Source organism: Bombus terrestris, chromosome 3 (assembly GCF_910591885.1).
Source record: "Bombus terrestris chromosome 3, iyBomTerr1.2, whole genome shotgun sequence".
NCBI classification, from domain to species: Eukaryota; Metazoa; Arthropoda; class Insecta; order Hymenoptera; family Apidae; genus Bombus; species Bombus terrestris.
The window spans coordinates 18,571,935-18,591,137 of record NC_063271.1 but is presented as its reverse complement, the minus strand read 5'-3'; the positions used below and the strand labels follow the sequence as shown (position 1 = coordinate 18,591,137).

Genomic DNA, 19,203 nt, shown 5'->3' with positions numbered 1-19,203 from the left:
TACATATAAGAATTGTTATGAATCGTTTAATTGCCTTGTGAGAAAACCACGGAACGACGCGCCTTTTCTGCTCGAACTATTTAAACTTGGGTAATGTGGTAGAAGCAATAAGACGATAATATCATCCTCAGCGGCATTATATTGAACATTTCGTCAATTCAATGGCAAGGTAATCCCAACTCGTGAACACCGTTTAATATAGTTTAATATCTGATCGAAATCGAATTGCTCGCCGAGCAAGAACTCTCCGGATCCAGAGCAAATCTCTCCCGATTTCTCCTGCCTCGAGAAAAGTAATCGGACACGTACGATATCAAATCAACCTAGATTATGGAAACGATTGCCCAAAGTAATTGTGTCAAAAATGTTTGTTTAGTATCTCCGTCCGCCTAACAACTAACTTCATCAGGTGAAATTTCTGATATAGATAAAAATGTCATGTTTTTAATATTTTTCAAATCAAACAGTGCCTCGTTCAATCCAAAAATGAAATTGTTACAAAAAAGAACACTTCGTGATATTTCTTGTATAGTATAAAGATTATCATTGAGACTGGCACAGAAAGAAATCTAGCAATTATGTAATACCGACCGGATTGGAATGGCATGACCAGTTTTACGCCTTCTTTGTTTGTATCAAGCACAACGTATTCCGAAGACGGTATACTTGAATATGTATAAATGCCATCGACATCGTTTCTGTCGCTCGTGTTCTAGATCACCTTTAACGTCCCGGTGCCATAGCCTCTATTAACGTTGAATAACGTCAACTTGTGCTCGTTGGTGAAACAAGCAAATGACTTCAATTAAAACATTACTTTTATAGAATAACTATAGATAAAATTAAACGGCCTAAAAGAATCAATTAATGATCGATTCGCTAAGAGTTTGCGTTATTGTGTTAAGAATTTATTAATAAATGTCAATTATTTCACAAACAGAATACTTTTGGTAATTGTAAAAGACAGAAAATCTACCATGCTTCATTTTGGTCAGTTTGGTATCTCAAAGTTAATGAAATATACATGTTAAATGTAGTTAAATCATCTTTTATCTAGAAATTTGTGTCTTTAGGTATACATACAATCTTTCGTTTAAATATATAATGATCTATATACGTGTACATTCTAATACAAAATTGGTGAAAGGAACGTTGCTACGCGATGCGAAGTAATCTTAAGATATAAACCTGTTTTAACAAAGCGGATTCTTTGGTATTTAGATTGTGATTGATAGCAAGTACAGAATGTATATTTTCGTTCAGGAAAAACGTTTACTCTGGCGAAAAATCTTTTTATATTACCATGAAGTACCACGCGTTCTAAAGTTAGTCGATGTTCTCAAATTCAAATCATAAGTCGCCTTCACAAAAATAGGTCGAATATAAGGGAGGATAACACCTATACGCGATCAAAAGCTGAACATTGTGTGCCGATGTTGAACTAACGGCCACCCATTCATCGACATTTCTCGTCCTTTCTTGACATTTTCAGACCTTCTAAGAATGTTATGGAAATCTCGGTTGCCTTTCTTGAAAAGCAGCTCTACTTATCCATTACAACCAGTATTCAACGAATCGTGTATTATACGAAATTATTCAGTTCATTAATAGTTCGAAGTTTTGGAAGAGACAGTTATTTTCAAATCAACAAGAAACTCACGATCACGAGTTCAGTTCTTATATTTTATGATCCTATGTTTACATTTTTTCTTCTTATCTTTGCTTTATAGAATAAAGAAGCCTCGTTTGACGGAAGAAAACTGGAACAGTTTATATGTTGTAATATTATTTTTGTTTTCATGTACTTTTATTTCCCATGTGAAAAACATTTTCTCATATTTAAACTCTGAAGTTCCTTCCTTTTCCCAAGAAAATGAAACATTGAAATTCTTTCTTATCAGTCTTTTTCACTCGATTTCCTTCTCAATTCCAGTCCTTTCATACTTCCTGAAAAGCTGCGCATTCGCGGATTCATTCACATACCTTTTTTCGATTCGGTAAAGAGTGATTCCTGCAGAAATATTCTTATTCTTGCAAAAAAAAAAAAAAAAACAAGTATCGAGCAATTAAATTTTTTTTTTAAAGGGCTTAATATCTGTTACTGTCTTCATATTTATTACCTATCAACAGAAACAAGATCACAAATAAATGGTGAAATTAGTCATTCTATTTGACCTGCATATGTTCAAGTATACATGTACGGCCATACCGCTGAAAGGGTTAAACGTGACGTGAAAAATATGCGACCGCGGAACACGCTGGCAAAACCGCGTCACTGTCTGCAAACAGCACTGCTATACTACTCGTAACAAGGATCTATCTGCGAGCTCGGTGCATGTACCGAAGAGGTTTCTCCATTCTGACTCCAAATTGGCCATTATGTCAATTGTGCGGTTAAGAAGTATCACGCGCGCAAAAAGAAATACGGACATATGGAAAGCGCGTAAACATCCCTTCTTTTTTTTTTGTCGTTAACAAATGATTTACATATTACAAATGATAGAGGCTGTATGGCGATAAAGGTTCCACTGATAGACAAATCTACTACACGTTTTCAATTCTATTACCTCTCTGATACTAGAATTCTGTTTGTTTTCTAAAAGAAAATTATCAACGATTATTTTTACTTTTCTAATCTCTTTTTTAAATCGACGTTTAATGTCACAAGTCACATGTACACGACAACGAAGATTGTATTAAACAGAGCTCTCTGTGTAATTTTCATTTCGTTAATTCCTAAAAAAGTACGTTTGCATAAACAACCGTGCTATAGTAATTACTCGAAATAAATAGAAATAACTTTGAGTTAGGAGACACGAAATTGTTACGTACTGCGAAATAGACTGAGCGCGAGATAATTCATGTATTACACATAGATTTGTATTTCTTTGACAATTTTATGGGCTTCTATGATTACTTACCGAGGCGTTTGCGCGTTAAATCTCTGCTCGCACTTACAGTCACTTGATGTTTTTCCGCATCAAGGCTTTCCAGGTGTTTAGAAAAAAGCATATGCAGCTCGTAACGAGATTCGTAATTGCACTCTCCTAGAAAGCTAGTGCGTGTATCCAATTTTCGTTAATAATTGCGCGAACGTCATAAAGTACATAACAAACAAAATTGCCGGAAATTCAGACAGAAATATCGTTCCATTGACAAAGCACTTTTGTTAAACCTCTGAAATTTTAACCAGATTTAATGCGATATAATTTAGGACATTTTATTGCTTTTTTAACCTTGATTTATTCTCTATTAGTTTAATTGTATTTAATCCAACAATTGTTCGTATCTCACTTTTTGAAAGCAAGTAGACAGAATTGAAACAACTAAAAGCTGTGTCTTTCTGGAAACATCAGATTCATAAATCTAGAGCTTGCGTATGTGCAGTGAATGAAATACTATCCGAAAGAGAAAGCTATTGAAACTATCAAACAAATGTTTCTACAAGCAAAGTTTTGAGTTATTTTTAACCAGCTGGTTAAATGTCTAGTTCCTATACCGTATATACTACCTGTATTCAGTCGTAAATGAAAAATCTAAATAAACGTATAACATTACAAGGAACTATTTTAACAATTCATAGAAAATTATTTGAAGCATTGAGAGCAATGGGATTAGTCTGCTCTAACATAACATTTCACATTTCAAAAACTTTAGTTAGCCTAGTGCTACATTTTGGTCGGAAACTTATTGGAACAATATGTATACTGAAAACTTGGTGAAAATTGACAGCTCGAAGTAATATTGGCAGATATGACTTCGTGGGATTTTTATACTTTTTACGAGACACTCGAGGGTAAAACGGGGGTTATATAACGAAAAAGGGACGAGAGGAAGGGAAAGTCCCAGGAGAAGCATTTGAGGAGGAACCATCCGATTCCGAGGAAATTCATGAACGTTGAGTTGACGACCCTAGTGAACGAAGAATATAAACAATACTATGAATATTGCAAACGGTGATACATATCTACCAAATATGTTTTTTTAAATATTATATGATTGCAAAGGAAATGACCAAATTGATAATCAAACTGTCACCGTTTACTACTTTCTCAAAAATCATATAAATCAAGTAATGATTCAACAGATTCAATATCTTTTAACACTTGTAAAACAATTTTATAATTATCACAATTAATATTCTTAACTGAGGCAATGAAATTTACATTACTATATCTTAGAGTTTTTCATACGCTACACTGGAAAGATTCAAAATATTTTATATATTCGTATAAATATTTAAATTTGTATTGTACATAGAAAAGTATTACAAGAACCTACCAATGTTCCTTCAAATTAGGGTTAATTAGGGAAAATTATTACCTAGTCGTGTATTTTTTAGCACTAGATAGAATTCCACATGGAATCTGAGTTTCAGACTGTATTATATAAAGTAGAGAGCATAGCCAGTGACGAAAATGATTGCGTTCGCATTTGTACAAGTACACAAGAAAGAAAATGCGGTATCGCGGACGTGTTGACATACTCATCAAAACCGTGAAAGGGTCGGAGGCTTGCGGATAAGCAATCTACAGGGAGTGTGTATCCACAAAAGGATCCGGGACACGTCTACATGGTGATTTTGTAAGATTTGAAACAACCGTTTCGAAGCTCGAGGATTTTCCAGAACGAGCCCCGGGATCTTTTCTCGGAAAAAATAGTGCTCAGTAAATTCTTATAGTTTGCGAGAACTAGTCTTGTTACCAACTTTGAATCCCACTTGGACCAACGAAAACGAATAGAGCGAGGCGTCGAAAGTTGCTATTACGTCTTACGAACGGCAGATTACATTTCTAATTTTAGAAGACATCTCGTCACATAATAGTTTTCGTCCAGAAAATATATCTTCAGTGTCCAATTTTCAATATTTTTAGAAACCACACATGGATAATGTCTATAAAAAAACAGTTTTAGTCAGACTATGAAATCTACTTTCGTTAATTTTCAAAACATAAAAGTACTATTTTATACTTATTTCGAGTTGGAAAATAAGAGCGTAGTCGCACGGAAAGAAATCGCAGCAACTTTCTGGATCATCTGACAGAGCAGTACAAAGCCAAGTGCTCTTACATAAACAAGTGATAATTAAAGCGGTGTATCACGATACTTTCATTAAAATACGTATTATATCCTCACAAAGGGAAACTTTAGTGTTCTATACCGAGAATTTTAATGCACATAGACGCTATATTGTAATGAGAGGAGGTGGTGCTCTCCCTCTTGCAATTGTTCGTGACTCACTTCATTTCCTTATTCGCTCATCACTCTTTCTCTTTTCTTTTTTCTCACTTTCACAGTTTCTCACCACGAAAATTTAATAGAACAATGACTAACGAATCTCGCTATTTATGCCTCGATCTATTATTATATAACGCGTAATATAGCCCCCTTTTCTTTCTACACACTGTTGGCAACGTTCGTACATTTGTGTAACATATCTGGAAAATTCTTCTTCTGAAATACCATTTACAATCTTTAGTTTGTACTGCTGTATGCACCAATACGACAAGTGGCTTTTGTTACATACATAATGCCACGTCTTACAGCTCAATGTTTGTCTCTTCATTTTTGGTTCGCAAATCGATTACTGCCACCGACCATCGTTTTCCTCCTTCGAACTTATGTATAAATGTAGTCATGGAAAGAACTCGTTTTGAGGACGCGAAATTAAATAATAGCATAGTGTATATAGTATATACTCTAAACAGTGAACAATAAATTTTTCTCTATATGGCAACAGTCAGAGGACTTTTTGAGTGCACCGCATAATCCTATATAAAATAACGAGAGATGCATTAACTTGTATAATAAGGTCGTTCGTTTTTCACAAGGAAGGCTTTTAAATTTAAATTGATAATAGAATCGCATTCATTTTTTGATATGATTCGGAGAGGTAGGTACTCCACGAAGTTCACAGAAATATTAAAAAAGAATGCCATTGACAATTATTAAGAGATAGCAAATTAATTAATTGTTATCTAAGTAGATCTGGTATAAAAGTAACGATCCTTATCGCTCTTAAAGGAATTGAAACAAACTTATCATACAACCTAATGTGAACTTGTCTGCGCCGCGATGTTTTTTATTTGATACGTAGTTTATCGGAACATTTTTCAGATGAATATTTTACAGTTTCCCACATGTCAAATCAAATTCGAATACACGTTCGATAAACACGTCCGCCCTATTTTTCCGTGGCTGTATCGATCTCGTCACCGCTATCGATGAAACACAGAGTTCCGATAGCAAACTAACGAGTTTATTTTTAACGTAGTTGAAGAAGAACCTGCAGAGCGGCCGTGTGCATGCACTGTACCGGTAAATTATAGCGACTCCCGATGACTCTTAATTGGTTGAAACAAGTCGGTTTTGCGGTCGATCGATCGAAGGATACGATAAAACGATTCGGCTTGAAGTTTCCTGAGTAAAAACAATCGAGTTGTATCTCGTTTTATTTCTTCTTTTTCAGGTCGTTTAGCATCGTAAAAATAGCAAATTTTTTATTCCGAAGAATGAAAAATAACAAAAGCCAAGTATGCAGACACGATGCAACGTGGCTCCTGCTCCGCTGCTTTCCTTTTAAAACTTTTCTGAAGCGTTGTACCCTTATTGTAGAAACTTCTCAACTTGCCATCAACAAAATCCGTTGTTCATTTGTTTCTTTTACAAGGATGGATTAAAGAATGAAATTGCAGAGTTACACTACCGAGAAATTGGTGCTTCCGATTCGGAGGAAATTGGAATATCTCGAAAGCTTCGCTTAAAAAACTTCTGCTATGAACAAGTATACTTTTTGCACGTTAAAAGGATGCAATCGAGTTTGGTGGTAAAGTAATTTCACGTGTCGGTATAAAAGCATTCGAATCTATCCATCTATGACTGTTGTCCTCTATACAGAATTAAAAGTAGAACAATCCTATCAAATTGAAAACAAATTTGGCAACCAGATAAAATAAAATAAATAAAGTAAAAAAATTTCCTATTTTGAGTATAGTTTCCAATGCTGGTTACGTCGTACTATTATTTGTTAAATTCGAAACTACGAAAAAACAAAATTTTATTTATACAAAACTTTATAGTAGAAGCAGTTGAATATAGAGATCCAAGGAAGGCATTAAACTTTTTGTAGATATTGATCCATAAATTTGTACCGTTAAATTGAGTGCAGTTCGATTGACCATAACGCGAAGCGAAGATTTCTATTAAACTGCGGGAAGTTTTTTATTTCCATACGGCAGCTTATCGATTACCGTTCAGCTTTGTTATCTACATGTGAATGGACCCAGGAAATGGGAATAGCGATACACGCTTTCCTGTAAAATAACGTGCAACTTGTCGAGTATGCCAATTTCTACATTGTTTCTCTCTTTACTGGCACAAAGAAAGCTGTTTAATTACTTCAAAATCTTGGACAAATAATTTGTAAAATTTCCTGTATAACGAGAACACAGACAGATGGCAAAACACAGATGTAAGTTACTAAATGTTCTATTCTCTAAGCTAGAGAAGTCTTTTAGACTAGAACTTATCGATCCCAACAAATTTTTATCAAAATGCCCGCTAAAATATAACATTTAATTTGAAACGTAACTTTTTGGGTGTGAAACTTGGTTAAGAATAGTAGAAACAATGTTCTTCAAAAACATCACCAAAAGAAGAAAACGTAACGAATGCTTCAATTCGATATCTTTCTTATTTTTAGAAACTTCAATAAGATACTTTAGAAGTTCGTTTTAAATAGCTTAATGTATCGGAAAATAGAAGCATCACTTCCTGTGAAGTATTTAGCTGTGAATATCCAGCTGTGGTATGTCACTCAAAAGTCATAGTGGGTTTACGCTGGGTTAAAGGTCGAGAGTTAAGAAAGTTATCTGTTCATCCATTGAGTTAGGAAACCAGAAGCCAAAGTAGAGTATGTCTCCAATCCAACGAGTATGTCTTCAATGCTATCCGATGTGACTTCCCACGATAGACCATGTTAGTGCAACGGTGGACATATCCATGATATGTCTGTTTATAATATCTAATGCTTCACTGGAGCTACTACTTGTGTTGTAAGCGGAGGAAATTCATGTGACAAGACCCAATGTCGACGATACGTGTACTGACTATCTATGACTATTCTAGGTCTGATATTAATACATAATTTTATTATTTTTGTACACTCCCATAATACTAATTTACCAGAAGTTTACATATATAAAGGATTTGTCTAAAAGATCATTATTTATACGCATAGTTTATCATTTTGATTGTGTATTGGGGATCTTCTAAAAATATTAAAATATTTCCTATCAAATGATGTTATCGTAAAGTTGTTATCGTTATCCATCATCTACTTGAACGATACTGCTCTTTTATTTGACGTCATCGCTCAGTATCTCAGTCTTTTCGTATTTTTATACTTTTTCTTTTTCTTTCGATATCAAATATCGTCCACGTGTTAACAGATTTGATGGTATCTGGATTTAAGGCTACAGATATCTACATGTATATTGATTGCAGTTGCTGCGCGTCTGCGTGCGCCGGCCAATGCAGATCGCTGTCGCATCATTTCCTTTCCAGCTCAATCTATCTTTCGGGGGTTGGGCAATTGCTTTAAGAGTGAAAACCGGGGCTGTCGATCCTTCAGTATTTATGACTTTCCGCATTACGATCGTTCACTGTTTTGCTACAAGTCATTTTTATTCCAAACAGCTTGGTTCCGAAAATCTACAAATTGAAAAATCAATTACCGGCAACCATAAATCAACCGTGACCTTAGATCACAAAATTTGACGACTTTATTTACATGTCCTTAAAAATAATTTTAATATAAATCGCGATTGTAGTTAGTGGAACATCATATGTAAAAGACATTTTTGTTTAAAAAATTTTCTGAAATTTCTGCATTTTCTTCAAGGCATGATTTCATCCTCTAAAATCGCATTATGATCCTGAAAAAAAGTAGATTTGTGTTGCGGTTGACCTACTCTACTTGCACACAAAGTTTCGTACTTTTTTCAATTTCCGGGTTCCCTAACTTTCCTGTCAGATGCTAAATAATGATGCTGAGGCAATTACCGTGTATTTGCAACGAGGTAATAAGCAATGTGTTATCACTAGACTGCGGATGTTTTTCCGTTCAAATCTACATATATTTTTGTCAAAATGATTAAGAATATTTAACAATAATAAATAAAGATTTCACCTAGTGAATATTATAACGTGTAATTTCCTCTGATAACCTGATTTTCTGTAGCGTTCTAAGTATAAATTAACTGTAGCGCTTGAATTTATTGTACTTTTTCTGGTAATCCTATTTTCTCTTTGAAGCAGTTCTAGTTAGCAGTGGAGATTTACAAAGTGACAACAAAGACTTTGCTGCTAATTGTCTGAATTTTACATGAATCTGATACGCTGCAATTCAATAATTTAACTGTGGAGAATTAAATACCGCAAAATGGATACCGTTGAATTTAACGTCTCTAAATGTCTGTTATAATCGTATTAATTGCAGAGGTTATTTCAATATAAATGATTTCTACCCTAAGAAAATTAGGTTTGTGTCTCTCTATTGTTCCTTCCTGGGCCTTTAGAAAGCTGATGCTAATATCACTCATGTAGCTAGATTTATGAAAGTTCTCCTGTAAGAATAAAATAATGCATGTGTATATTATACAAAATTCTAGTCTTCAATCGATGAAATTGAAGTCAAACTTCAGGAGCATGTATTACTCACCTCAACAAGCAAAAAGGTCTTAATGAATGTGGGTCGAAATATCATTAGTTTCGCAGTTACAACAGTTACAATGTTACAGTTACAATAACATATGTTCAGTTCGGTCCATTTTAACACTCACTTTAGTGTATTTCTTTGTGAAAGCACACACACGTTGGAAGATTCCTAACTGTTTTCTCTCATCTGCCGCCAACAGTTTCCGATTCTTTGTCTCAATTCGCTTAACAAAGTAAGTGGTTCACTGAAAATTATACATTTAAAATGGCCCCACAGATAAAAGTTTAGGAACTTGTACTATCGTTTATGAACCACAGGGCACCTACAAAGAAAGTAACCCAGCTATTAAGTTAGTTTAAAAAAAGATCCATTGAAAATAAGCGTCGCTTGTTCGAAAAATAGCGTCAAAGTTCGCTATCCGAAAATATCTATAAATGACATCCTTTTTGTACGTTTTGAGGATTTTATATAAACCTACTTTATTGAAGCTTATGCTCAAAATTCGCAAGTTTTCCGTGATTTATGGGATGGCAGTGTAAATCTGCTGAACATAGCAGCTATGCCACGAGCCTGGCACGCCCAACCTACTTTTCATGAAGCTTAGTGCTCAAATGTTGTTTCTTACTTCTACAAAAGTGAGGAATGGTGCATAAACTATTTGTTGCCTACATTGGAGAGATAAGGGTTGCGACAAATCAAATAACGTACGTTCCAGGAAGCACAGATATGCTGCTTCTGTTAACCGATTTAGTAAAACGAGTGGCCCAAACAGTTAATCGCCAAACTTATGCTATTATAGGGTCATAGTCGAAAATGTTTTATAACATCGAAACGAACGATTAAATTACGGAATTTCTTGTAACATTGCTTATCAGTAGTTCCTGTACGACTAGTCTCAGAGATTCATTAATATGGTCATATTCGATAGCTCCCTCGCAATAGGGATATTACTGTCCACTACTAGTCATTACAAGCTAGTATGTAATAAGCTCCCAGTAGTACAACTACCAAAACCCATACACTACTTGGAATCGACAGTATATTATTGATCAACTAACTTGATCCAAGACAAGGGATATATCAAAATATCTATATATCTTACAAAAAATATATTATACATTTATTTGCGCTGTAAGATATTTTTTATTATAAAACTTTATTCATTCTTATTAATGAACAGCGTATATCGTATTCGCAAATCAAATCGTATGATACACGATCCTATAATGAATGTTGCCCACTAAATTAATCTTGGGTAATTGGTTTGATCGGATGAGCGATGAACTGGATTGATATAGAAGGTCCGATTTATCGACTATAAATTTCTCCATTCTGATGAGAATCCGAATGTGACTTACTAAATTATTCGAATCGATTTCTTGTGCGTGACTGGTTTCTTTTTGCGTTTTATTTCAGTGTTTGATTGTGAGATTCCTTGGCATATTTTGTTAGTTTTCTTTCTCTTCTTTTCTTTTTGCCTCTTATTCTGCTGGTTCTCTTGCCTCTATTGCTCTTGATATCTCCTTAACATGCTTCAGATTCCCTCTCAATTTTCGTTTCTTGTCAAAAACGCAACCGTATGCCGCGTGTGCTGATAGACGAGAATCTGTATCTTTGTTCCTTTCATATATTACTAGATATTGGTTTGCCTTCGAGGATTCAATGCTCCAATGAATTCTCTTTCTTGGCTTTTACTTTCTTTGTACAATTTCTATATTATTGGTGTCTGAAGCATCTAACTCATTCAATAGGTACATCTTCGTCATTCGTTACTTTGCCATTAATTTTTATGCTTATGGAATTTCCTTTATGTCTATGATTATGCTGTTATGCATTCTTTTGTCGATTATCTGCAACCACCTGGTCTGAGAATATCTGCGATATGTCTATCGAACATAAAAGATATGAAAAATTCTGTGTCAGAAGTTTCATACAAAACATTTGCTATATTACCACGTTATCTCTTTCCCCAGAAAACTCCTCAATTGTGAAGAATTGTTAAAATCATGTTCTACCATTTATTTCTGCAATTAGCGTTTATGGATACAAAGTATTATTAACATTAAATGTGAATCGAAGTAACCTATGTAAGATTATCATTTAAATAGAACATTACGTGATACGTAAATGACGAGACGAAATTATATCCGAATACCTGATCCAACGTAAGGTACACAAAATTGTCATTTGAATAGAATATTACATAAAACGTGTTCAGTAACAATGTACAGTTCTAATAATTTAACAGTAATGGAACCATGAAAGTTTGTTTCATTAAGGTCTACCTACTAGCTTGAGCATCTTACTGTGTTCCTCTACTTTCCATCTACTGTTCTAATTTTACAATTTGTCGTCAGGAAATTCCCTAATATTTAGACAACCAAGATATGTACATGTATTCCCATGGAACGAAGAGACAGTGAATCGTGGAATACTTGATTTCCTTTGACACGTTTAAGCTTGTTTCTTTGGTTTACAGAGTTGCAACGTCCATTTGACGCTTTAATCCACTTCACGATTCTCTTGGGTAGAAAATAGAGAACGAAAGACAAGAACAGCTGGAAGACAGTGAGACTCAAAGAGGGCAAATAAAATTTGCCGAGAAATGTACTTAACCGATTAGTACTAACGATACTAAATTTTCAAAGAATCCAAGAGCCACGAGCTGAGATTCTATCCCGAGAATAAAAATTGATAATATATGTGGCGAAACTAAAACCTAAAACTTGGAACAGTCAACTCCTTGCCCCATAATATCGACTCATACTCGCGACATAAAACTTTTACGACTTGAAAAGTACTCGTAGAAAATATCCTCGTCAACAAAATTTTCTTTGAAATTTTAATACGTCCGTTGTTTCTCAGATTATCACTTGTTTCTAAATAATTTACGATCGCGTTTGCTCAGCCATTCCCATTCATAAATTTTATACGCATCATTCTATAAAATCAATGTTATAAAGATACATGAAACGGCGTGGATACATTCACAAATTTTAAAAACTTGTTAAGCTTTAAAAACATCCTTGATTTCTTTACATTTACTTAGACTAAGACGACTGTCTTTGTGACTGAAACCAACGAAAGATTATGTCACTCGAGAATAGCGACTCGTCACGTTGATGGTAGCCAGACCGATAGGAAACAATGGGATTTCCTAACGGCTCTCTTCTCCACCGATTCGTCGATTTTCTTCTGTTCAACTATGGCGCAAACTGTGTCACTTTCCCTGCGTCCTTGTGTGCTGCTATAATACATACCAATGATACTCCCGGTATTATAAGCGCAGTAATACGGCCGTAGACGTGAATGTAATTGCCAATACGCGACGCTCTCAATGGTGACACGTTCATTGTTTACCGCTGTGATCCTTTTCTACGAATGATCGACGAACGATACGAAGCATCAAGCCAGACTTGAACAATGCTTCTTTGTTGCTTTTTCAAACAAAAGCTTTTAAGCATTTTTGTTTGCAAAGATTGATTGCTTTCTTATACTTTCTTCTCTGTTAAATGCATACATTTTTATTGTCTTTTAAGTAGATAAATATCTATAAGATGAATTATGAATTAAAAAATAGGTGGTCCATCATATCTAAGAAATTTGGATTAATAGCGTCGAAGTAACTCGTCTTTACCGCCTAACAGGTTGAATAGACTCAGGATCATTAAAAAATATCTTGTACCATCTAAAAATTCGTGTTCACGACACTATTCGATCTACGATTTCTGTTATGGCGTAACGAAATTTTACACTAAATTTGGTTATATGATGTTTGTTCAATATTTGTTTCATTTTTATAAATTATATCAGACGTAGCTATATGTAAGACACGTAATTAATCTCTTAGGCAAGAGCTTAATCCAGTAAGTAGCCGAGGAAACGGGTGCAATTCAATTGACATAGATCGGTGTCGTCTTTACAGCGAGGTCTCCTGATGTGTGCGTTGTGTTAATTATGTCCTACATTTACTTCGCGTTACACGAGGCCTCATCGTTGGTCCGTCGTTGCACGAAGGACCTCTGATACGCGACGTGTTAGCGTGCCATTAAATCCTGCTAGAGTAGCGTAATCGTTATACAGTAGACATACGTATTTATGATAGATCTTCTTCTATATCTAATGAATAACAAGTATTTGTAACAAATCTTTCCGATCTTTCTTTCTTTCTCATTCCCCAACTCTTTCGCAAGAACGAAACTGGTTGTTTATCGACCATTTTACCAACTAATATTTTTAACTGCTGCGTTGTGTGACGTATTCTAGTAGATCATGAGTTGTGCATGGCTAATATTTGCACGGCCATTGCTAACTAGAAGATCAGTAAATCGCAAACGTGACCATAATTTACGCGTTCAAGGCTCTTATTTATGAACAAACTGCGGATATTTATGCATTTATGACGATTTTGAATATGTGAAAATAAACAACGATCTGCAAAAATGAAAAAATATCTGAAATAAAAATACCTATATTGCGATATTTTTTTTGGTAAAAAATAAAGTATATTTTACAATAACGCACACTTATCTAATAGATACAAAAAGAAGGTAATTCTCTGATGCCGCAGTTTATGACGCAAGCAGAAAATACACAGTTAACTGTCTGTCGGATTCTAATACCATTTTAAGATAGTCTAATTCTTAGGCAAGTCACGAGCTGCCCCGACTTCCTCCCTTCGGACGTGGAAAACGAAACTCTTTCAGCCGACGAATCAACTTGCCTTGAAGACTGCCTCTTTCTTAAAACTTTTTATTCGGATCGTGTATTGGCTACTCATTACGACATTATTTTACGTTTCTGTTCCTCTGCGGCTTTGCGCGTGCTTATGCTTTCAATGACGTTCTTTCTATATAAATACACTCATGGCAACTTCCTCTTTTTCTCTCTCGTTTACTTATTCATTTACATTGCTCCCTATTTACTCTCTAGGACACGTTTTCTATCTCTCTTCGTTTTTATGTTCCTTCTTTCTCCCTCGAGTATTTTCCAAAAGCTTTTACGACACAGGTTCGACAACGATAAAAATTCTATTATTAGTAATAATACAGAAGAAAATTAATAATTGGTAATAATAGTAGCACGCGTTATTCTTTGTTGTAGATTTCAAAATGGGTTGTTTCGGCAGCAAAGATAAGTTGAGCAAAGAGGATATGGATTTCCTTAAATCACACACAAAATACGATGAAGCAGCTATAAAAGAATGGTACAGAGGATTCAAAGTAAGTGTACATTTATTTCATATTAACGTTATAGATTTATTCTTTCTACGTTTATCATTATGTATTAACGATAACAATATCATGTCCCTGTCTAAACTATACTTTAAATTGTTACGTTTATCAACATTCTATCAAGTATAATCTGTTATGCGCTCAAACTATTTACGAGCTATGAAAGTATCTATTGTTAAAAGTAAAAAACGAAGAAGAAAATATTAATAGAAACGTAAATCAATGAATCTTTGATCATTTATGCTATTGCGGCCATTATTGATCGCTAAATGAGACCTATAGAAAGAATATGAAACATCTTCAAAGTTCGCTCTCTTAAACGGTTTATCGGGTATAAATTCGATTCTTGAAAGATTCTCTTCTTGTCCATCGAGCCAGCCCCTTGAGTATTTGCTCGAGTTTATTCAATCAGATAAAGATAAATAATCCGCATTAGTTTGGACTGAATAAGTTTTCATTGGCTTCTTCGAAAAGTGCATAGTCCTAGCCTTAATTGGACTTTAAACAAATTCTAACAATCCCGATCAAAATGTCCAATTCCTCGAAAAAGTTAATTGCTCGAAGTTTCTCGGATAGTTTAAACAGTTCAAGCAAAACCCATGCACGTCGTACGAACAAATTAAACTAAGCAAATTGTCCGTTACCGTTGGACATGTTTCAACTCATTCCATATACGTATACCTACCTATCTCGCGCAAACTTTCTTGCTCCTCAATTGCAGTACTTGAGTTTTCCAATCGAAAATTAAATAAACGAGTTTTAGTAGTTTACATGTTCGATCTCCTACTATTCTATCAGTAACGGGCAATTTCGTTCGAAAAGTGTAAAAGACTTTGGCCTCAGAGCTTTGTTGCATTCCCTCTCATTCTCTTCTCTTTCTCTCTTTTTCTCTCGTCCTGTAAATGCGTACGCGTACGCGTAACCACCAGAGAAAATCGGTTTTTCACACTCTATTTCCGTTTTTAGCAAAACCATCAACGTCGATATAACTGTAAAACATCGTCTAACTCAAACCATTTCATTGTTAGTATATAATCTCTTTACAAAGAGTGAGAAACAGCATTTAGTGCAAACGAATTCTGTATTTTTAAGCGACGAATTTGACTGTACCATTAGATTTGACAGAAATCTATTTGGTTGAATAACACTTACTAATTACGTTGGTTTTTCTTAGCGGATATTTTACCTATTTATATGCAGATCTACAAGAAAATTGATTTTGATTTATAAATTACCAAGTCGCAAAATATCTCTCGTACTAAGGAACCAGAAATACTTGACAGAAGATAGATACAAAGATTATTCTACAATTATACATGTACAGCTCACACGTGTATTCGTCACATATATATATATATATATATATATATAATAGTAGAATCATTAAAAAGGACGATTAAAATGTTTTTTACACTAAGAGGATTTTAAAATAACTACATTGCTATGACATTTGCTTGCGTAACAAGTAACACGTAAAGTGTTACTTAATTGCTCATCTCGACGTTAACTTCTAACTATATTACACGCAAACAATTTATGTATACATTACGGAACGAATTACGTATATAAATAAATTTCTGTATTTTTTTAAGAAAATTTCTTAAAATTGGTTATTTGACTTTCTAAGTAAAATGAGAAAAAATTATATCCTTGCAATCAATATGATAGTTTTGGTTTTGAAATAAAATTGCATAAGCATAATTTTCCTAAATAAAGGTACAGTCAGACACACAAACGCTTGTTTTTCTTTACGTTATAGCAAGATTGTCCAACTGGTAGATTAGCGCCAGCAAAATTTGTCGAAATGTACAAAATGTTCTTCCCATCTGGCAATGCGCAAGAATTCTGCGACCATGTTTTCCGTACATTCGATATGGACAAAAATGGCTACATCGATTTTAAGGTAAGATGAGATCTCCTCAAATTGATCTTTATTTTTACTATTATGTTCCTTCGCGAATGGAGAAATGCGTCTTTTGTCAAGAATAATACACGCAAGTATATATGCTAAGAATAGGACTTGAAAGCTTCTGGTACTGCAGTTATTCTGCATGATTAAACTTTCTCACTTTTTAAACCGTTTTGAACTATGAACGTTCCGTTTCTAAAGAAATATTTTAGTTTCGATACTTCGCTGACTACCGTTTTTCTCAAAAGAATTACGCGATTTATTCTCATGTATAGAATGCAAAAGAATTTGCGTTTATAAGCGAAGCAAGTAAGTCATATTCTTATATAAAGTAGAAGATACAAAGCTGACGAATAAATTTGAGTAATGTTTATTGTACAATAAAAAATTATCGTACACAAAATATTGTTACAAGATTCGGTTTCATCTCCATTCATATTACAGAATATTCTGATTATTCTTTCTGCTTAATCAACATCTGATATACCGATATTCTTAATTTTTTGCCACGATACACGTCGAATTTGATATTCCACACTGCGGCTCCCTTTATCTCTGAGATCGTTTAGGTGAAACTGAGGTCTCTGGATCGCCATTGCATCAGACACAGTCGTGGACAAAACCACGGACAAGTGACATTAACAGTCCTTACTACGTAGTAGGAGGCAACGACAATTCTCTACATCCACGAAATACCATACCAACCTCACATCCCTTATCCACATAGGTATGGCTTGCCTACCAATCTCTGAATATGCAAACACACTGAAAAATATTCAATACTCAACGAGCTCGGTAATTATTTTATAGGAAAGACATGTAAGAGGTGTACGACCAGTATTTTCGCGAAGACGATATATAACTGATATTTTAGAAATTAAATAAATTCTCTCATTTTTCTTGGAGATAATAATTCTCAGTTTCGCTTCGAACGGTGAAAGACTGAAAAAAAAGTATATGAGTTTTATTAAATTCAAAAGGGTATAGAGCTAAAAGTTGCGATCCTTAATATACGAAAAAGAAAAAAAGGTACATTTCAATAAAATTCTAGTAGAATAAATGGTTACGAAATAACATCAACGACCTATCAACATTGCCGTCAAATACATCTGCAAATACAAAGGTCTTTAGAAAAGGCTAACTACGCCAGTGATACATAGTATAGAGAAGTAGCCGATGGCAGAAATTTGCCAGAGGGGCCAGCACGTCGATGGGGTCAATACGAGAAGTGGAGACACTTCGGAGGTCAGGAAGAGCAAAGAGCCGACTCGCCCTCGACTTCGTTCTTTAAAACCCTCGCCGTTTGTCTACCTCAGGCGTCAGATGACCTAGTTCAACTTTACTATATCTTCAACGGCGATACTCGAAATTCTCTGCGAACCTGACGTAGAAGCGTCAAGGTATCCAAAGATTAGCGCATCCACTTTCTTAATACTGTATTCTTCCTTAAAAAGCTGTTTTTTCTTTAACCTCGTGAGCAGCTGTTCCATCTTTACTAGCTTCCGGGATATACCAGAAAATGTTTTTTCAACTTCTGACAGTGAAAGTAGACAGTTCTCAAAGTGAGATTATACGTCTCATGAGCGTTAATTGTAAAAAAATCTACTTTGATTGGTAGATGAACAGTGTCTTGAACAAGATCAAAGGATGGGGGATCGTTGCAGGGTCGAGCGACGTTCCTTACGCGAGTGAAACAAACATTTAACAAACTAAAAATATTGGATGGAGCGTTCTTTCGAGCCTCAGGAGAATTTATCGCACTTTACTATGTAATAATTTAGTTACCTTAGAAGCCAAGGATGGTGTCCAGAGCCTCGCTGAAATTGGACTGATATCTTGAGTCTACATTTATTTCTTGGAACTAAGAAACTATCGCCAGTAACTTTTCTGTTATCCACGAAGAGTTTCGAATTATTAACAGAACAGCAGCGAGGAAAAAGAAATACATGCACATCAATTGTATTATGAATTTCAAATGTACAGCTGTGCATATTTTATTATAAATATAAATCGTGTAATATGAAGTGTTATGAAGTCTACATTATTGCTCGCCGACAAGAAAATTAAATTGTGTTATTATACAGAAATAAAATGTCAATATCAGTGACTACACGGATATCACCGACCTTTTATTACAGAAATCGTAATGTTTTATTGCAGGAATTTCTATTGGCCATCGATGTAACGTCTAGCGGGACGCCAGAAGAAAAACTAAAATGGGCTTTCCGGATGTATGACGTTGATGGAAATGGCGTCATTGATATTCAAGAAATGACTAAGATCGTTCAGGTATTATGTGTTTCACATTGATATATATTTCTGTTCTAACAGATAATAGCGAA

General features: G+C 34.6%; 1 protein-coding gene across 7 annotated transcripts in view; it reads left to right on the top strand.

Annotated features, from left to right (window-relative positions):
• Nucleotides 1-19,203, top strand: part of LOC100650548 (neuronal calcium sensor 2) — a 71,755-nt gene that overhangs the window by 41,767 nt on the left and 10,785 nt on the right. For all 7 annotated transcript variants that reach the window (XM_012319212.2, XM_048404504.1, XM_003402823.3 and 4 more), the window contains 3 exons: nucleotides 14,822-14,940; nucleotides 16,712-16,855; nucleotides 19,022-19,150. In XM_012319212.2, the coding sequence (XP_012174602.1) occupies nucleotides 14,830-14,940; nucleotides 16,712-16,855; nucleotides 19,022-19,150 (384 nt within the window). In that variant the 5' untranslated portion in view covers nucleotides 14,822-14,829. Of the gene's footprint in view, nucleotides 1-14,821; nucleotides 14,941-16,711; nucleotides 16,856-19,021; nucleotides 19,151-19,203 lie in introns of those variants that run through there.